This window comes from Maniola jurtina, chromosome 16 (assembly GCF_905333055.1).
Source record: "Maniola jurtina chromosome 16, ilManJurt1.1, whole genome shotgun sequence".
Classification (NCBI taxonomy): Eukaryota; Metazoa; Arthropoda; class Insecta; order Lepidoptera; family Nymphalidae; genus Maniola; species Maniola jurtina.
The window spans coordinates 10,399,011-10,420,404 of record NC_060044.1 but is presented as its reverse complement, the minus strand read 5'-3'; the positions used below and the strand labels follow the sequence as shown (position 1 = coordinate 10,420,404).

Below are 21,394 nucleotides of genomic sequence, written 5' to 3'. Positions count from 1 at the left end.
GTAAGTGAGCTACGACCTTAAGGATTAGGTTATGTACTTACACAAGCCCGCCTGAGATCTGTTTTTGTACAATGTGCATTAATATTTCAGATTGTACTACTAAACTTGTTTTGCGCACACTGTACAAATGGTTTTTTCCATGTGCAGAGAAAAAACTGGAAAAATATCTAAGCAACTGCTTAACTAAACAAATGCTGCTCAACTTGTACTGTTAAACTTGTACTGTACGGTATGAGACCGGACGTTAATAAAGTTAAAGCTATTTTGGAAATGCCTGAGCCTAAGGATAGAAAATCGTTGGAGCGGTTTCTAGGTATGATTAATTATTTATCGAAGTTCGTTCCTAATTACTCGCAGTCCGTAGCTGTCCTTAGGCATCTTTTAAAGAAAAACGCGGAATGGGTCTGGGATTCGGTGCACTCGGAGGCGGTGAAGTTATTAAAAAACAAAATCGCAACGGCTCCGGTACTAGCGTTGTATTCCGGCGAGCTGCCGGTGGTGTTGTCGGTGGACGCGAGCTCGGAGGCGCTGGGCGCGGTGCTGCTGCAGGGGGGCCGCCCGGTCGAGTTCGCCTCGCTCACGCTCACCGACACGCAGCGACGGTACGCGCAAATAGAAAAAGAAATGTTAGCCATCGTCTTTGCGTGTGAACGTTTTCATCAATATATATTTGGAAGATGCGATGTTACGGTACAGAGTGATCATAAACCACTCGAAGCTATTTTTGCAAAACCGCTTTCCTCGGTTCCCGCGAGGCTACAACGCATGTTGTTAAGGATTCAAAGATATGATTTTAAGGTCACCTATACTCCGGGAAAGTATATGTATATAGCGGACACGTTATCTCGTGCGCCGTTATCGGACTGTATGTATGAAAAATTTAATGAAAGTTTAGAGGCTCAGACTTGTTTTATGATTAATAATTTACAGTTCAGCAATCAAAAGTTGATGCTGATAAAAAAACATATAGAAAAGGATAAAGAATGCCAAGAAATACTTAAGTATATAGTAGAAGGATGGCCTAGAAATAAATACGACGTAAAAGGGGATCTTAGATTTTTTTGGCCTTATAGGGAAAGTTTTCAATATGTAGATGGTTTAATATTAAAGGATTATTTGTTGTATATTCCAGCAGCCTTACGAGGAGATATGTTACAGAGAATCCACGAGGGGCATCTTGGTATTGACCGGTGCAAGCGGCGCGCGCGTCAAGTAATGTTCTGGGTAGGCATGTCGCGCGACATCGAACGCGCGGTGCGCGAGTGTGCGACGTGCGAACGGTATGCGCCGGCGCCGCGCCGCGAGCCGATGTTGCCGCACGATATTCCGGATGTACCCTGGTTCAAACTGGGCTCGGATATATTTGAGTATAGAAAGAAGTACTTCCTCATTTTAGTGGATTATTTTTCTAACTTTGTTGAAGTTACCGAGTTAAATTCTATAAATAGTAAGTCCATAATAAAGGCTATGAAAGAACAATTCGCGCGACATGGAATTCCAAACGAATTACTGACAGATAATTTTTCGGCGTATGTATCTAGTGAATTTCAGGCCTTCCTTCGTGCGTGGGACATCAAACATGTCACATCTTCTCCCTTATATGCACAGAGCAATGGCAAAAGCGAACGGAGTGTCCGTACGGTGAAAAATTTACTAAAGAAATGTTGCGACTCAGGCGAAGATTATTATATAGGGTTGTTAAATTTGAGAACCACGCCACGCGAAAATATCGATTCGCCCGCGCAAATTCTGATGGGTAGGAGATTAAATACGCGGTTGCCGACATATCACAAACTTTTTGATGAAACGGTTGATCGTAAAAGAAACTACAGCGCTATATTGAAGCATCAACAAAAACAAAAAGTATACTATGATAGGTCAGCGAAAACCCTTCCACCGCTTCACACGAATGATAAGGTTGTGATAGTAGACGGCAAGGAACGCAAGCTCGCAAAAGTGGTTCAGCAGACTGCGGAACCTAGGTCTTATGTTGTAGAGGATCAAACCAGGCGTAAATATCGGCGCAATAGGCGACACCTGGTAAATAGACAGGGCGAACAGGCGTCCGAGGGAAGGCACAATGAATGCGAGACACGTGCAACGGAAAATAGTACAAATGCAGGTGAGTCCGGTACGGTTACAGATACAGATCCCATGAGTGCGGGCTCAGCCGGAGCACCGTCGAAAGACGCTGTTCCACCGCAGGATTTTGCCTTGCCTCGTCGCACGAGAAGGGCTTGCCGTTTATATGATAAAAATAATTCAGAATAGTGTTGTTGCGTAGGTTGTTAGTGTACACCATTGTTATTTTATCTTATTTTATTTTACTCAATGATGAATTTTAGAAATGAATTATTTTAATTTAGTATAAGTACTACTAATAATGTTATTTTGTGTTGTGCATTTTTACTTTATATTGAATATGTAATAGAATGGTTTTATACAGTAACAGATTTTGTAATATGATGAGATTAATAGAGATATTAAAGGATATTAATTTTTATGCATGTCTCACACACACATCAATTGTTTTTCAGTATAGAAAAAGAAAGATGTAGTGTAATTATTACTATAATGTACTTGAGGGTATTTTGATAATAAATTAGTTGTTGGTCGCCCTGCCTTGTTTCATTACAGGTATCAAGCTGTATCAATTAGAAAAGTAATCATTTTATAGATTTAGAATTTAGATAAACTTTTTTATGTCTCCTAAATCTAATGACGAATCTGGCCTCTAGGCTTTTGGGTATTTTGGTTGCAAGCTTTCACATAAAGCATGCGAATTTAATGGTCGCATACCTACCTTTATGTATTACAAAAGTGTTGTGGTATCAGAAATATAAGAAAATTATGCAAGATCTTTATTTTAAAAATTTAGTTACGTAAGAAAAGAAAGTGTACTAACTACACCTGTGACATTGAAGACTCATATGGCATACTTCCTCGACCAAAGTTGGTACAACTTTGATAACATGTACCTACTTACATGATATGTAAATTATTCGATAACAGTAGAAAATCCTCTATCAAAATGATTGCCCATTATCCAAGAACTTAGCTTAATTATATTTACTGAAAACGGTGGCTATATTTAGTTATTATTGATTTAATCCGTTTAAGCAAGGTCAGGTTACCATGGGATTTCCTATACTGTGATTTTTTTTTTGTTCACCAGGAAAAGGGTCGGAGTTCAAATAAAACTGACTATTAACTAGTCAAATACGGATGCAATAAATTGTTGAGAAGGTCAATTAAGGTCTACATTAGACGACTTCCCTGGCACAGTGGTAAGCGCGATCTTATAAGTGGGAGGTCCCGAGTTCGATTCCTGGCAGGGGGCGAGTCGTATTCACACAGGAAGGGTTCCCTACCATTACTTATACAAGAAATAACACTTATTTGTGATGTACTTAACCACAAATTCACGATTTTCGGATTTTAGGTTTCGGTCACAGCGATTTCATGACCTTAAGTTTTGAAGTCATTCTGAATCATTGGTGGCATTACAATATTATAGCCATAAGAGCTCAGTCTTAAGTCCATTTATAATTTATTTCCATCATTACGTGAGTACGCAGTGGACAATTACATTTCAATTCTACTGTTAACTACTTGTTTAAGGTCATTCTGATTGCAATGATGCTGTCGTTAAATCGAAGCCCGAAGGTTGCCGATGTCGTAATGCCAGCATCGAAACACCTAAAAATCATGTCCGACAGTTGGCATGGTGAATACTCTTTTTGAAAGTCGTGGTACAAGTCTTGAAGCTGCCATACCATGGTAATGCCATGTCTACTCAGATGGGCGTTTTGCTGCCTCGTTTATTCTTTCATGCGCAAAGATGCCTGTCATGGCTTGTGAGGCTTGTGTTTCATGTGGCTTAATGGAGATCTGGCTTGTTCCCGGAATCGATTAGCACTTCTATAGTTTGACAGCTACAGGGGGCCTACCGCCATAGTTTGATAGCTACAGTGTGGCAATCATCTATTATGCTCGCTCACTATTGAATTGATTGCAACAAGAATAGCATAAGTTTGGAAAATTGATTTGTACAGCTTTTCCAGAACCGACCATTACGATCGCAATCACCTCTATTGCACCACGGGGCTAGTTTTGTTTCACTAGTTGTAATTTTTTTAGGAGGAGTCATATTCTAATTTCAGTTGTCTTACGGGTCGAAGAATTGGCATGAATACAGTGCAATTTATTTTTATTCTGCTTTGTCATAGATGGCGCCAATGCGCGGCGAACGCGGCGGATCTCCGGCTCGGGGAGCCCGCGCCTCCTTGCCGCTTCCGCGCCGCCTCATCCGACAGATCGCACGACATGTCGCATCCAGCGGCCGCTCGCTGCGACGACTTGAGGTCTCGGGGCGCGTCATCGACAACTTTGACGACATAGACGACGCGTCCGACGAGTCAGACATGGAGATGTCTCAAACCGCGTAAGTTGGATACATAAATATTTTATACCACACTACTACGCCTGCGTCACATCAACCGACTAATCGCGCGTTCGTCGCTGGTCGCTGTGACGACTTCAATGCCTCGGAACGCGTCATCGACAACTTTGACGACATAGACGACGCGTCCGACGAGTCAGACATGGAGATGTCTCAAACCGCGTAAGTTGGATACATAAATATTTTATACCACACTACTACGCCTGCGTCACATCAACCGACTAATCGCGCGTTCGTCGCTGGTCGCTGTGACGACTTCAATGCCTCGGAACGCGTCATCGACAACTTTGACGACATAGACGACGCGTCCGACGAGTCAGACATGGAGATGTCTCAAACCGCGTAAGTTGGATACATAAATATTTTATACCACACTACTACGCCTGCGTCACATCAACCGACTAATCGCGCGTTCGTCGCTGGTCGCTGTGACGACTTCAATGCTTCGGAACGCGTCATCGACAACTTTGACGACATAGACGACGCGTCCGACGAGTCAGACATGGAGATGTCTCAAACCGCGTAAGTTGGATACATAAATATTTTATACCACTACTACGCCTGCGTCACATCAGCCGACTAATCGCACGATACGTTGTCGCCTTCGTCGCTGGTCGTTGTGACGACTTCAATGCCTCGGAACGCGTCATCGACAACTTTGATGACATAGAGACAAGTCAGACATGGAGACGTCTTAACCCGCGTAGAGCTTAAAATCAATTAATTATATGTCTATGAATAAAAAATAGGACTAAGGATTTAGGGTGTTCGTTGCTAAAAAAAACACAGGCTAGATGTTTTTCCTAAGAATAAATACGACATTTCCTAAAAATACAGGTAGCATTATAAGACCACGGCTTGTGGAAGTCCCTACAGCTACAAGAGACACCTCCAGAAGTCGACGTGAAGGTTAATTTTCAAAGAGTCCAAAGCAAAACATCATTCCAAATAGACGCGATATTTTAAAACGGTATTATGCAACAGCGTAGCATAATTTCGCTCGCTCGTCATCGCTCATCAATCAATGAACCTCCTAAACTACGTGATAACTTGATAAGTAATCATATTATGGGTTACCGGGCGATAGAGGACCTTGATAAGAATGCACCTTACTCTTACTTTGATTGATGTACGTGAAGATTAAGATTTTCATTTAAGAGACAATTTGTTTTGGGTCACGTATAAGATGTATGACCTATATTACATTTTTTATCATCAAATGTCAAGATTAGAGCTCCGTTGAAACAAGTTAGTGTTACACGAACTAGTCGTTTCATAAACAGATGGAGATAGTGTCGTTAATTTGGAGTTATCACTTATTATCACTATTTTTTAACCCCCGACCCAAAAAGAAGGGTGTTATAAGTTTGACGTGTGTATCTGTGTATCTGTCTGTGGCATCGTAGCTTCTAAACTAATGAAAAGATTTTAATTTTGTTTTTTTTTTTTTGTTTCAAAGGTGACTTGATCGAGAGTGTTCTTAGTTATAATCCAAGAAAAATTTTTCAGCCGTTTGAAAGTTATCAGCTCTATTCTAGTTACTGTAACCTTCACTTGTCGGGGGTGTTATATTTTTTTAATTTACACTTGTTGTTGGATGCTTTTGGAGAGCGGCGATGCGGGCAATTTCTATATATTGCAATAATTGGTAATACTTAGTATATTTGAAAAGTTATGTAACATGAGTCACTTAATCTAATAAGTTACAATGCTTTTATTGTTAGAAATAGTTATGCTAATTTTTAATTTAAGAAGGTGTTAAGCTATTACGTAAGAATTATGTATGGCAATATTCTTGTAATTTATCGGACTGATTAGAAAGGGAATAGATAAATAAATAATCAACGATCTGTTTCTGTGCAATAAGCTGGAATTTAGATATACGCTGCAGATACTAACGATTTTCTGACATGCAATGCTTTACAATGCTTTATATGGAAAGTGTACTCGAAGATCCATCACTAGTTGATTACCTGAGATTTCATACTACTGACAGAAAAACACTTTCGTTTGAATATTTTTTCTATCAGCTTTCTTTGGGGGTCTTAAAATTTATCTCCAGAATTGCATTCATGTTTAAATTACGACTTATAATTCATACATTTCCAAACTGAGAAAGCATTAATTAATTAAGAAATATTAGGATATGGAACACCCTTCCGGCATCAGTTTTCCCTTCCACTTTTAACATTGGTATCTTCAAGTCAAGAGTAAATAGGGTCTTCTAGGCAAGCGCGCTCCATCTTAGGCTGCAACATCACTTGCAGGTCTAATTGCAGCTAAGCGCTAGTCTGTAAAATTAAAAAAAAAAAATAGAAATTTAATTAGATTAAGTTAAAACACCATGTTCGCGCTAGTTTTCGACTTGACCGCCATATTATGAAATAAATTGTACCACAAAAGCTTTCTTATGACGTAGGTTTGAACACAGTAGAGGGATTTTGAGGTATCGGAGGACCAGGGTCCATACGTTATTGCTGTCCATGACCTTTTAAAGTGATTATTATTTTTCACATAGAGTGGCGTGCGGAGGCAACGCGGGCAACTTGCCGCCGGCCGACCACGACGACGATCTCACCAGCCTCAGTTGGTTACAGGACAGAAATTTGTTGAGAGGTAAATTTTAAGCAGAAGAAAACCCTACGATCCTTCCCCTTTTCCTTATCTTAAGAGCCCCGTTCATGGAAGCGACAACTCGTTGGTGGGTAGAGACTAAACTAGTGCTATTTCCACAGATCAAGGAAATGATGTTATCCGTCTAGCCTATGTCCGTCCCCGGGATATAAGCTAACCCTGTACAAAATTTCGTCAGAATCGGTTAAACTGATGGGCCCTGAAAAGGTAGCAGACAGACAGACGCACTTTTGCATTTATAATATGGATTATTTATTTCAAGGACCCTAAATAATATACAAACGTCACGATGTTTCCAAGGGCTGAAAAAATAGAATAGTACCTTTTAGGCATTTAAACCTTACTAAACCGTGGACAGAATATTGATTGCGTCTAAGCCTGCCTGGCGCTGGCTTAGCAACGAACCTACACCAAGCAAAGATATAATAAGCCTTAATAGTGCCAGGCGGCGGACGGACCTAAATCTTTTAGATAGCGTATTACGTAGCTATTACCTTTTTAACCCCCGACCCAAAAAGAGGGGTGTTATAAGTTTGACGTGTGTATCTGTGTGTCTGTGTATCTGTCTGTGGCATCGTAGCTCCTAAACTAATGAAAAGATTTAATTTAGTTTTTTTTTGTTTGAAAGGTGGCTTGATCGAGAGTGTTCTTAGCTATAATCCAAGAAAATCGGTTCAGCCGTTTGAAAGTTATCAGCTCTTTTCTAGTTACTGTAACCTTCACTTGTCGGGGGTGTTATGAATTTTTAATTTACACTTGGTGTTGATGTTTTTATTTTCATATCGTGTATATTCATGTGGGCTGTCGCACGAATGATGCAGAAATTACTATGCAGTCTTAACATCATCATTATCACACTAATATTATAAAGGCGAAAGTGTGTGTGTGTGTGTGTGTGTGTGTTTGTGTGTGTGTGTGTGTGTGGGTGTGTGTGTGTGTGTGTGTGTGTGTGTTTGTTACTCCTTCACGCAAAAACTACTGGACAGATTTGGTTGAAATTCGGAATGGAGATAAATAATATCCTGGATTAGCACATAGGCTACTTTTTATCCCGGAAATCCACCCGGACCCTAAATCCACGCGGACGAAGTCGCGGGCGTCAGCTAGTCAACTATATAGCCGGCCCACTACTGAACACGGGTCTCCTGAGCTTAAACGAATTCCTCTCTAGATATTATTATTTTTTCGAATTGAATTTTGAATGTTTTTTGAAAACATGTTTGTGATTGGTTGGTGAGTCAAAATGGTTGACGGACGGAAAAGATTTTTGTCTCTGTTATTTGTATGGGATTACGTAACAGAGAGCGTGCTACACTAACTTCTTTCCGTGGATAGAGCATAACAGTTATCACACACTACATTTTCTAAATAACTCTTCTCAAAATCCAGTCTGATGATGACTCTTGCTCTATATTATCTATTACTTTAAAATATGTATTACTATACTTTTTTTTTCAGGTATTAACCTGACAAAAGGCGACATGGAAGATAGTAAATTGATCAGTCAAGTGGTGGTAAAAGTAAGTAATTTATTGAAGTAATCTCCATGTTCAATTATTATTAAGTAAAATTTCGCCACCATTACTTGTACCTACTTATTCAAAGTATGTACATATTTACACAGTTGCTTTGTTAAATCAATATAAAAGATCGTGAAGTTACGTTAAAACGTATGACTAAAAGTAGATACGTTACGCGTTTTAGGCACTTTTTACTATTTTTATTCAGATACAAGTTAGCCCTTGCCTGCAATCTCACTTGGTGGTAAGTGATGATGCAGTCTAAGATGGAAGCGGGCTAACCTGAAAGAGGTACACTTTTTACGAAACCCGTACCCTTTTGTTTTCTAAACAGCATCGTACCGGAACGACAAATCGCTTGGCGACATGGCTTTAGTAGGGTGGTAACTAGCCACGACCGAAACCTCCACCAGACAAAATACATTCTATAAACTTGCATGTACGGCCTTTCCGAAAAAACTTAAACAAGCATTGACGACTTCTATAGCGAAGTGGTGAGCGCTGTGGTCCTATAAGTGGGAGGTCTCAAATCGATTCTTGGCAGAAACAATTTGAGGCTCTATAATTTCTAAATTGTCTCTGGTCTGGTCTGGTGGAAGGCTACGGCCGTGGCTAATTGACAGTTACCACCCTACCGGCAAAACCGTGCACTAAGCGATTAAGTGTTCCGGTACGTTGCCTTGTAGAAACCAAAGGAGTATGGGTTTAATGAAAACTGTCATACACCTTCCAGGTTAGCCCGCTTACATCTTAGACTGCATCATCTCTTACCACCAGGTGAGATTGCAGTCAAGGGCTAACTTAGAAGTATATCTGAATAAAAAAAAAAAAGAAACCGAAAAATATTGGCAATCAGTCCCCGAATACATCAAATAATTATTTGTCCAAGTAATTTTCTTCTATCTTAAGTAAAAATCCACTTTTGCTGACCTCCTTTAAAAATTGGATTGTCATACTCGCTTATCTACCAAATGTTAGTGCGACGCAGTTTCCTCTACGATTGCGGCTAATTTATCTTATTTCTTTATCGTTAGGCATTTGAAAGGTATCGCAATCGCTAAGGTTATTTTTTCGATACCTTGTCAACCTAATAGATTATTTTTAAAATTCAAAATTCAAAATGTTTTTATTCAATTAAACTTTTAAAAGTGCTTTTGAATCGTCAAAAAAATCTACCAATGGTTCGGAATGCCGTTCCTACCGAGAAGAACCAGCAAGAAACTCGGCGGTTGCTCTTTTCAAGTACATATTCAATTTACAATAATATGCCATAGGTACTGTATACTAGCAATTGCAGCTCCGTGTATTGCTGGAGCGAGTCAAATCCAAGCTTTTTTGTTTAGGGCTCCGTACCTCAAAAGGAAAACATAACCCCTTATAGGATCATTTCCTTGTCTGTCTGTCGTTTGTATCAAGAAACCTATAGGGTACTTCCGTTGACCTAGAATCATGAAATTTGGCAGGTAGGTAGGTCTTAAAAGCGTGAATTTGTGGTTACATCACAAAAGAAATTAATAAATAAACTAATAAATTAGTATTTTAAATTTTCAAACTAAGATAACTATGTCAAGTGGGGTATCATATGAAAGCGCTTTATCTGTATATTCTAAAAAAGATTTTTATTTATTCTTATACATAATAGTTTTTGATTTATCGTGCAAAATGTAGAAAAAGATACGGAACCCTCAGTGCGAAAGTCTGACTTGCACTTGGCCAGTTTTCTTGAATTGATAGAAATGCAATGATATTTTATGTATGTGATAAAAAATGGCTGATTCATTGTATAATACAAGTATGGATTTCTGTCTATTTAAGTATTAAGATCTATTTAATTATTAAGATCTATTTAAATATATTCTGTATTCTGTATGTATAAATCGTCTTACAGACAGAAGCGAGGACACCGCCGCCGATATGCCGCGTCCCCTCCCCTCCCCGCACCCCTTGCAAAGCTCCTCCCTCCCCTCCAGTCAACACGCACACAAAACCCCCATACTCTTTCTCTTGTCTAATCTTCATGGCGATAGAGGCCGCGCCCGCGCGGGCGCTGCCCGTGAAAGAGATATACGCGTGGATCATACGACACTTCCCGTACTTCAAGCACGCACCTCAGGGCTGGAAGAACAGCGTGCGGCATAACCTGTCGCTCAATAAATGCTTTCACAAGGTTAGTTTTGAGTTTTTATTTGGGCGAAATTTTTTGGCATCGAAAGTGGTGTTAAATTCATGATCTAATTATATTGAAGGAGTATGAAATTACAATCGATGCATAATGCAATCCTTTCCATTCTATGGTTATCATATCGACTAAACTGCCAACCGATACTAAACTTAGGATGAAGGAAAAATTAGTGTCCTTCAGCTAAGTAGTGATTGTTGATTGTTCCAATGTAGATAACTGACTTGAACTGTGACACTGCAGTTTACCAAATAGTATAAAGTGAAATCATCAATTTGAGATAGGACATATTGTCACTGTCGCTTTATTCCTACATTGGTACATACGTCCTTTCAATTCACAGGTAGCAGCAGCACCAGGTTTAGGAAAAGGGTCACTCTGGACAGTGGATCCTCAACATCGATCAACGTTACTACAGGTAATAAAAAAATTCATTTTAATCTAGTGACGCCGAACATAATGTAATTTAAGTTTCATACAGACAGACAGACCGAACACCAAGGTACTGGAATTGGTCCACAAAGAGAGAGAACTCATGTCCACAATCATGCGAAGGAAGCTCGCTTTCTTTGGGCATTTACAGAGAGGAGGACAATTCTCATTCCCAAGATAGTTTTGCAAGGGAGAATTGCAGGCAAAAGAGCTCAAGGTCGTCAAAGACGCAAATGGTTGGACGATATAAGGGGGTGGACAGGGCTTAGTTACCCGAAGTTGAAAGAGGCGGCTCTTAATAGAGAAGCTTTTCGGATGATGATCGCCAAACTTCGTTTCGAAGAAGGCACGCGATGATGATGATGATGATGACAGACAGACTGCACTTGTACTGTAAATCGACTGCAGAATTGCAGTGGGAATGCAGTTGAAACACCTGCAGACTGACTGCGTAGTACGCGTGCAGTTCTAGCGCAGTGAACTTCACGCGGACTGCACAGTGTGGCAACTGTATTTTTACAGTCGCTTTTTATAAGCCTTTATTTACTGAAATTACATGCTATACATTAAAGCTGTGTACATATCTATACTTCTATACTAATATTATAAAGAGGAAACCTTTGTATTTTTGTATGTTTGTATTGAATAGGCTCAAAAACTACTGGACCGATTTCAAAATTTCTTTTACCATTACTTAGAGGAATTCTTCCAAATCCGTATAGGCTATATTTTATCCCGGAAAATAGAAAAAATAAATGTCCACCCGTGCGAAGCCGGGGTGGGTCGCTAGTATTTTATAAAAATAACTAATTTTGTTTTTTTTCAACATTTAAAACATTTCAGTTTTTATAAGGTAACTGATAAATCCCTCATTTTTGTCCGGTTTCTAATAGTTATAACAACGTAATTCATTTTGCCAGGCATTCGGTCGTCAACCCGTACCTAAAGTGGAAGTGGAATCAGAGCCCACGGAGTCAGACAAGAATGGGCCGGATCCTCAACTATTCCCATACCTAGCTAGACGTCTGGCCGACACGCGCACGCCGCCCGGCGCGGACGAATACCTCGCCGCGGCCACCGTGCTCGCCATGAAGTACGGGCCCGCTGTACTGGACCAGGTGAGAGCTCACTTCAGCCTTTATTAGGGTTCCGTACCTCAAAAGGAAATACGGAACCCTTAAGGATCACTTTGTTGTCTGTCTGTCTGTCTGTCCGTCCATCCGTCTGTCCGTCCGTCGTGTCTGCCAAGAAAACCTGTAAACCTATATACCTTCCCGTTGATCCTCTAAATTACTCTCCCCGAAATCTCATCGATACTCATCCCTAAATTACTGTCTAAACTTTCTGCATCGACCGACTTTGGGCTGTCAAAAGGTTTTTACTAAATAGAAGTCGTCATTGCAGCTCCCCCCAGAAGCCCACCTGGTGATATCCCGCTGTGCGCGCGACGAGCACTCGTACAGCGGCGGCGAGGAGCGGCGCACGGCCGAGGCGCTGCTGAACCTGGCCGGAGTCACGCCCGCGCACCCGCCGCAGCCCAGCTAGCGCTCACGAGCGGTGAGTCACTAGCTCTGGCCTCTGCCCACCAATTTTCATTGTCATCATCAACTCATCACAGGTCCACTACTTAGCACGAGTCTCCTCTCAAAGTGAGAAGGATTCTGCAGAATGATTCGCCACCAAGCTCATTTTTTAATCCATTGAAGGTTACTACGGAAAAATATTTTAATACCACCCAGTAAAGCAGCAATTTAGAACTAACATACTTCCGTGGCTATCGTTCAATGTTAATTCACTGAGTTAGCGAAATCACCTAGGAGGTCTGCCTCGCGGGCCTAGAGCGAAGTGGCAGACTTTACCTACTTTTGAAAACATTATGGAGTACCCTTTGCAGGTTCCCTCACGATGTTTTCCCATTAAAGCTAGTGACATAATCGCTCTTGTGCTATATTACAGACTGAGTAGTGACGTCATATTTCATACATCGAATCGCGGGCAAATTTCCACGGCGGCGAGTGTACAACGGGCTTCAAGGTTGAAATCTATAAAGGGCACTTTGACTTTGCTTAGACTTAAGTTTCAGTTAAAACGAGACAGATTTATGCGGTATTAATCTGTCCCGTTTTAACACTGTCTGGGCAAAGTCAAAGTATAGGGATAGCCTAAATCTAGGAATCTGGGGTTCCAGGTAATCCTGGGTGGTTGGTGACACATCGCGCGCAGCCCGGCGCAGCGCGGGCGCCGCGAGACGCGGGCGGGCGCTGTGGTAACACCTGATGTAAGTCTTCCGGACGAGCGCCGCGCAAACTGATACTAACTGCGTACTGCACTCATTTCCTCTACACTTTGCGACGTACAGAGTACTATATGTATTGTCTTTTTGTTTATATGTTTTAAACATTTGTATTAATTTATTTGCGAACTACCTTCAAAATATTTTAGGCCAAGTATCCACTGGCAAATTTTCTTGGAGAAGTCCAGTCAATTTCTGAAAATCTTTATCCATATTCATACTTCCATATTTATATTATAAATGTAAAAATATGTCTGTCTGTCCGCTAGCTTTTAACGGACCATTCGTTTAAACGATTTTGACGTAATTTGGTACGGTGGCAGTTTGCACCTCGAGGACAAATATGGCTTCTTTTTATCCCTGAAAATTAATGAGTTCCACCAAAAAGATTGTTCAAAATAGTGCAGAGTTCTAAAGTTAACGTTACTATTAGTACTATACTATTAGTTTACTTGAGATACAAAATATTCGTCCTCGAGGCACAGGCATCTGCAACAAAATGCGGACGGACGTACCAGTGGACGCTTGGCTTTAACATGATCCTAGATTCAAATGCGCGCATCGCATTTTTGGGCATTCCTTTGGTGATTGTTCAGTACTAAAATATTCGCCTCGTGCGTTAATGTGCGATCAGTATCATGCGTCACGACAGTTGAATAAGTGGCGGAGCCACACGCAACATGCACGCATCATATAACCAGGATATCTGCATAGTGCATATATTTTGAAAACGCACTCGCTATATTTGCTCAATCTGTCAACCTGTCAAAAGTACGGTTTTAGTCCTTAATTTAAGAGCGGTTACGCACTCATCCGATCCGAATCCATAAAAATACATATATAAGAAACTGACCGAACTCAGACATTACTTACGCACTTATCCAATCTCTGATCCAAATCCAAGCTATTCAGTGGATATCTTTGACATATTTTATCTAAGTCATATGTCCGATTTGAATCTAAGGCACAACCGAGATCTTCTCTATCTTATCTCTGGGATGGTTTCCGCACTTAAACGTTTCCGTCTGTTGTGCGTGCATCCGAGATATTCTCACATATGACGGAGAGAACTCGGATGACAGAAGTCGGAGCTAGTGCTTAAGCTACCATACAAATAGTTCTTTGACTATGGAATGTATTTTCACGGATACGGGTTGGATACAGTGCGTAATCGCCCTTAAAGTGGACCGACTGACATGACAGTAGACATAGAGTAAAAATGCCGAGTGGGAACTTAAAGTTTATGCGTTATACTACATTTTAATTACAAACAAAATGTGTCTGCATATAGCGGGATTTCCACACGCAATAGGGATGATGCCTAGGTCAAAAATTAATTATTTCTTAGTAATTATTAAATAGAAGGTCTTCCAAAATTCGTTAAATCCACATTAACTCCTAGTTTTTAGTTTGCTCGCCATTTTAAATTATCGATTTTGTAAATAGTACGATAGTATTTCGATGTAAATAGTACGTCAAACTACGCCAAATATGTATGACGTCACATCTGTGTATTTCATACAAGCTCCCATACTCAGCGAGCGTTTTGACGTTTAATAAAAAGTCGCTGATGTGAATAGTAGTCATCATTCCTATTAAAGCGCGTCAGACGCAACTAAAGGTGCCCACGCACTTGAACTGAACTGCAACGTGCGCGTCGCGGTAGCGCGCTGCACGAATATCGTGCAGCGCTCTACCGTGACGCGCAGTTCAGTTGCAGTTCAGTTCAAGTGCGTGGGCACCTTAAAGCGCGTGAAAATGTCGCCGTGTGCAAGCGCTCTTTTTTTGAGATATACTAAAGAGGTTCTAGCGTGCGTACATTTTGATTTTGGCTACGTGTACTGCTCAAATTTTTATTTAATCTTTTTAGTAAATTTGTAATTCTAAGTTAAAATAATATGTAGTATAAAATATTTCGTAGCGGAATCCTGTTCGTGGTAGGGGCAAAGCCCGCGTATAGTGATCGTTGACATAATAGTTCCAAGAACAAAAAAGAATGATTTTGATATCTTAAAAAGTTGCGCGGCAAATTTTATTTGTCTTATGACCCCTATGTATAGACAAAAGTTTACCAATCTCTAGTCCAATAAAGACAATTCAATAGATAAAAAAAGTTTAAACTTTCAGTGATATACATGATATCGTTATGTTACGGGCTGAGTTTGAAAAATGGTTTTGTACAGATCTTCCGGGTAAAGGTATGATTGGCTGAAAGGCAACATACCGATACTTGATACCAATATTTGAGAACTGTGCCCAGACACTAGGTACAATGCCTATCACTTATAAATCGTATAGGCAAAATTCGTTTGCGCGGAAAAGCGTAACCTAATGGCAATGCCGACTGAAACCGAATGTACTCCAATGAAATACAGACCTTATTGGTTGACGTTAAGATTTTAAACGCAAGAACAACAGAGACTCGTGCTATCTTGCTTATAATTCGCGCGTACAAAACATGGCGCTTAGGGAACAATCAATAGCAGACGGACGCGCGCTATGATTGGCCGACATGTTTGATCACCATTAAAAAATATGATTTCTGCACAGATATATCGGTGTAACTTATAAAAGTGGTAGTACTATGTGGCCTGTACCCAGGTAGTCTCTACTTAGCCCATCTTCATCTTTACCCGTAACACAATCCTATTTACATCTACTGATATATTTAAATTATAAATTCAATTAATATGAAATATTACGCTATTTAATTATTATTACTTATACATATAAGCTCACTCCTTAGCTAAGACCTAAACTTTTTCCATTCTAAATTTTTTTATACATTAAAAGACATCACATGAAGTTGGTTAAAATTTTCAGAAAAATAACTATAAATAAAATATATAAAATTGGCTATCGAAATGTACTCCTTTAATAAAATAATTCGATTACAAATTACGTAGGAGAATAATAGTGAATACTTACTTAGATGTGATAATTAATATTTATTAAAAAATAACAATCATTTATTATTATAAAAAGGAATGGAAAATAGCTAAATAGACTCTCCTGCATTTAGGTACCCCCCTCTTAAATATAGTTGAACATTCAAAAGTTATAGTCGAAAATAAAATATATTTAATAAGAAATTATTGTAGTAAGGGCAAATGTGTTATCTGTATTCCCGTCGGTTTCCTATTTATTTCGATTATTTATTGCCAGTATAAGGACTCCTTTACATTTCGTGATATAATTACCGATTTTTGAAATAATTACCGATGACATGGGTATGTATTTTTCAACCGTCTAAGCGACTGGTAATTACATCTAGTAGTGATATATTACAGTTGACGATCTACTTTCAAAGACCCCATGTTCAAGTGTAGGTAAACCACATTACAGTGGACCCTCGGTAATCTGGCCCCTGTCTAATCCGGCACATCCTGTAATGTGACATGTCTATTTTTATTGAATTTACTAAATTTGAAATACATAGTGAAGTATGATTTGTTCTTCAGAGTGTGAATAACATATAGAATCTATCATTGGATCTGTAATTTGCCGGATTACAAGGTACTCTTTTGTTAAAAAATCCGGATTATAAGTGATCTTAGGGAGTACTCTATAATCCGACAAATTCGATAGTTCGACAATGTCCTGCAAAACGTTTGTCGGATTACCGGGGGTCCACTGCATTAAAATTATAAAATAAATTTCTCTTTTTGTTTAATATTAACTTTTGGTCTGGAGGAGGCTTCGGCCGTGGCTAGTTATACAATTTCAATAACAGCTATATGTTTTTTAAATCAGTAATCAAATAAACGGGTCCTAAATTAAACTTGTTACCACAATGAATGGATGTCGACGGAAATATTATATTTTAACACTTAGATAGGTTTAAGTTAAAAAAGAAAGTAATTTATTTAGCTTAGTCCGTTTTCGTGCTATATAATAAAATTGGAATTATGAAAATTATATTCTAAACTGAGCAATTTAGGTATATTTCAATATTATAAATACCATATACATACCATATACATTATATACCTACGCGATCTGAACGTAATTACTAAAAAATACTGTGTAATATGCAGGGCAGTTGTTAAGCACTGTTGAATTGCTTGCCATGTATTATCAAACTGTATCTACAGAAATCAAAGATTTTTTTAAATTAAACAACAAAAAAATAACAATTTATCAAAAAACACTTCCAAAGTAATTTATAATAAATAACAATTTATGTATTAGTACCTATAGTGCCCTGTAAACAACTTGAACATTGACGCGAATGGTGGGTGCACACGATTGGTTGATTAGTCATCGTGGGTGCACGCCATTGGTTGATAAGTCGAGCCTTGCTTCTTGGATTCGCCTACTATCTCCCACTACGCCGCGTAAGCGAAAAATCTTCAGGATTCAATAAGGAGTAAAATTTGAATATCAGACAGGGCCGTAGCCCGGAACCTATTTGGGGGTAGGTTAGGCAACTATCTTTTCTGTGTTATAGTTTTGATGACAAAATTACTGTGAAGAAGTTTTTGAGTGTTAAAGCATCTCTTGTACTTTAAAGTGATACAGTCTTAATTCGATACATTATATAATAATAATATGAATAAAGCTGTAATATTTATAGCTTTTAGCTATAAGCTGTATTTTTGTGTTCATTACCATGTGATCTACTTACTATCGCTTAAAACTCTAAGTAATGAATATACTCTCTAAGTAATGTCTTGCATATTTATTGTATTTTATGCGAATTTCAAAGGGCCCATCTATTTATTATTATTTATTATATGTACGACATAATAACTGTATTTTTATAAAGTGGTTTTTTGTTTAACAAATGAATGGACAGTCTCATAATGATACAAATCGCAAAAACTAATTTATTGCAATATTTAATTTATTTATTATTTTTCTAAAATTTAGACTTCTAATTTTTAAGTATAAAAATAATTTTATTCTTAATATTTCAACAAGTAAGTACATGATTGTTGGTTGGTTGTTAAGTTCTATAAAATGAAACATTTTTTATTTTATTTAATTATTGTCGTTTATATATTTATTTAAATAAAAATACTGCTACTGTGGCAATAATTGAAAGTAATGGTAACAATTTTTTTTTAGCAAATTTGTAAATAATTTTAGATAATTGTACTTCCTCCTAAAAAAAAACGATTTCACACACAGTTAATATACCCACACAATTTATTTCCATCGCTTGCTTTTGATGTTGTCTTAATATAATTATTATAAAACACTTACGCTAGACTGAACCACGACTGATTTGAAAAGCAATATTATTTATTAGTAAATTCAATTTCCTTTTAATATGAATGAAACTTTAAAAAATCCAATCAAACTGCAAGTCTTGAAGTTGATTGCAATTCCGTTGCGCAACTTATTCTCAAATCCGTTTCATAATATAATATATTGAATTGCAAGGCATTATTACAATTTCCGTATTAATGATAATTAAAAAATCGTATCACTGTAATTTATAATAAGCTGTGTGCCAAATTGATTGATAAAATAAAAGAGTACCATATCTTATACCAATTTATATTATATTCTGGTCATTAAGAACTTTTCAAGACAAATTCCAATGCTATCTCTTAAAATATGCGAAGGTTTGAACTGAAATGGGGTTTTATGGATTTGAAACTTCCTAAATGGCCGGTTTAAATAAACAATCCCATAAAAATAGGTACCAGAAATCGAGTGTATTTATAAATGAAGAAAAAGAATATATGTATAACACATACTTAGATTAGGTGATAAGTGATATTATAGTTATGTAATTAATTAATTAAATGCTAAATTGAATACATACATTTTTGCTGTATTTAGAAGCGTCTTCCATCTTTAACTCATTGATCTATTAGATATCGTACAGTTGCGGAAATATATCATTATTAGATTATTTTGGTTTTTTTTTTTTGCAAGGGTAGTAGCTTGTGCAGCTATTTTCCGAAAGACATTGAAGGTTTGATTGAGTTGGTAAATAGTTTGTTTATATGAAAAATGTACTTTAAATGTAGAAAAAATAAACTGAAGTCTATTTTATTATCATAAATCATATAAAAAAAAATGAAAAGCAAAAAAAATTGCTGTTATTCAAATAGAATTCCATGAATAAATAATATACTTATTCAACTTCATAAATTTTTAAGCCAATATCGTTTAAAATATGATCGGTCGGCCAATAAAATATGATTTCAGCCATTATATCAAATCACCTGTATATTTTGCACATTGGCTGCTGCCTTTCAATATTATGATTCAAATAAAATATAACACCTACTTTATACATAAACGGGTTTCTAATATATCTTTCCGCGCCTGTACAATAAGTAGCCTTTCTTTTGGTGGTATAAATATAATGTGTAGATGAAATTTTACAGCAATAATTAGTACCTAATACTAGGACTTCGCTGGTAGATGCTATGTGTATAATTGTGTGATACATTGCGGTTTATTTACTAAGTGATATATTTAAGTGATTTTGAATACATAATGTTATATTATCACAGCATATTGTTTATTTAATAGAACCTGCAAATTCTGTTCAAAATAATACTTACTGTGTCTTGATTTCAGTATTACAGTGAAATCTTGACCAAGCGCGAAATTAATTTTGTTTATTCAATATTGATAAGGATTAATGATTGATTGATTGACGTGACAAAAATACATAAAATATATATAGATAACTCAATTCAGGTGAATCAGTAACGTCTATTTATTAATATGTTTATGTAATCAAAATTACATAATAAGGTTATATCAACATGATATTAAAATTGTTGCGGCTCATACTTTACCATAAAGAAAAATAATATATAATTTATCAATTAATTTATTTTTAATTAGTTTGTAATGTTGTTATTGATTTTTGTAACAATTGGATTGTGAAACAATTTCTTTGAAATGATTGTTGTAGATAGTTTCTATTGGTTTTGTAAACAAATGATCATTTTATTGTAATCTTATTGCGTTACCTTTGAAAATAATGTCCAATTCCTAAAGAAATCAAAAGAAAATCCAATGTGAAAATACCGGTCGGTTTTCACAATTTCATAGATGGGGTTTGACCCTTGTTTACGTATCTGGAAAAGAAATTAGATTATTTATTTAATATTTTTTTGTAGTCAAAATTTTAATTTTTATGGTTCTGTATTATTACGAAAACCTTATTGATTTCAATTCAGCGAGGGTAGCCCTAACCAAGATGCTGATAGCAGCATTCTTTTGGATGGCCTACTAATTCTTTTCAACATGCGTTGCTTCCAGCTTTTGATATTTTTAGACTCGAAAACTTCGAGCTCTCAAACTTGCGATCATACTTTATGGACTTTATGTAATTTAGATTTTTAGTACAGGAATATAATAGGTAATTATATTTTGTATCATACATAATATATGTATTACTTGTATATGGAAAATCACAATGTTACCAAAATAAAAAGGATTCATTTGCGGGCATTATTGTACAAAGGTAACTTAAATATTTTGGAATAAAATTTATAATATATGTTTGTAATTTGTATGTCCAATATAATTTTAAGCTGTGGAATCATTGTTGTTGTTAATATTCTTTGGCTTGTGAACGAACACCACTATTATTATTGCTATTGTTGAGAGTTATTGCCAAATTTTTTATTTGTCCTAAAAATCTTTTTGTCTGTGTACATATCCATTAAATAAATTATGTACTAAAGATAATTATTTGTTTTATTGATTTCCCTGGTCGTTCTTATTATTATAATTATTAGGTAGGTAGGGAATTAATGTACGCATGAATAGAATCTCTTACTTTGCATAACCGATGAGGTTATGCAAAGTAATTTGGTAGGAGCATATTGGCTTAGTTGTAAAAAACTGGTACTTAGCACTTTTAAGCCAATCTCAATATTTCGCAAACAAATCCC

The 21,394-nt window shown here is 37.3% G+C and overlaps 1 protein-coding gene across 1 annotated transcript in view; it reads left to right on the top strand.

Moving 5' to 3' along the window:
• LOC123873047 (forkhead box protein N3-like) overlaps positions 1-21,186 on the top strand; it is a 29,953-nt gene extending 8,767 nt beyond the window's left edge. The window contains exons 2-10 of the mRNA XM_045917712.1: positions 4,230-4,444; positions 6,981-7,078; positions 8,555-8,616; positions 10,505-10,783; positions 11,139-11,213; positions 12,148-12,345; positions 12,632-12,784; positions 13,416-15,141; positions 15,270-21,186. Coding sequence (XP_045773668.1) covers positions 4,230-4,444; positions 6,981-7,078; positions 8,555-8,616; positions 10,505-10,783; positions 11,139-11,213; positions 12,148-12,345; positions 12,632-12,772 — 1,068 coding nt within the window. The 3' untranslated portion in view covers positions 12,773-12,784; positions 13,416-15,141; positions 15,270-21,186. The remainder of the gene's footprint in view (positions 1-4,229; positions 4,445-6,980; positions 7,079-8,554; positions 8,617-10,504; positions 10,784-11,138; positions 11,214-12,147; positions 12,346-12,631; positions 12,785-13,415; positions 15,142-15,269) is intronic.
• The last annotated feature ends 208 nt before the right edge of the window (positions 21,187-21,394 follow it).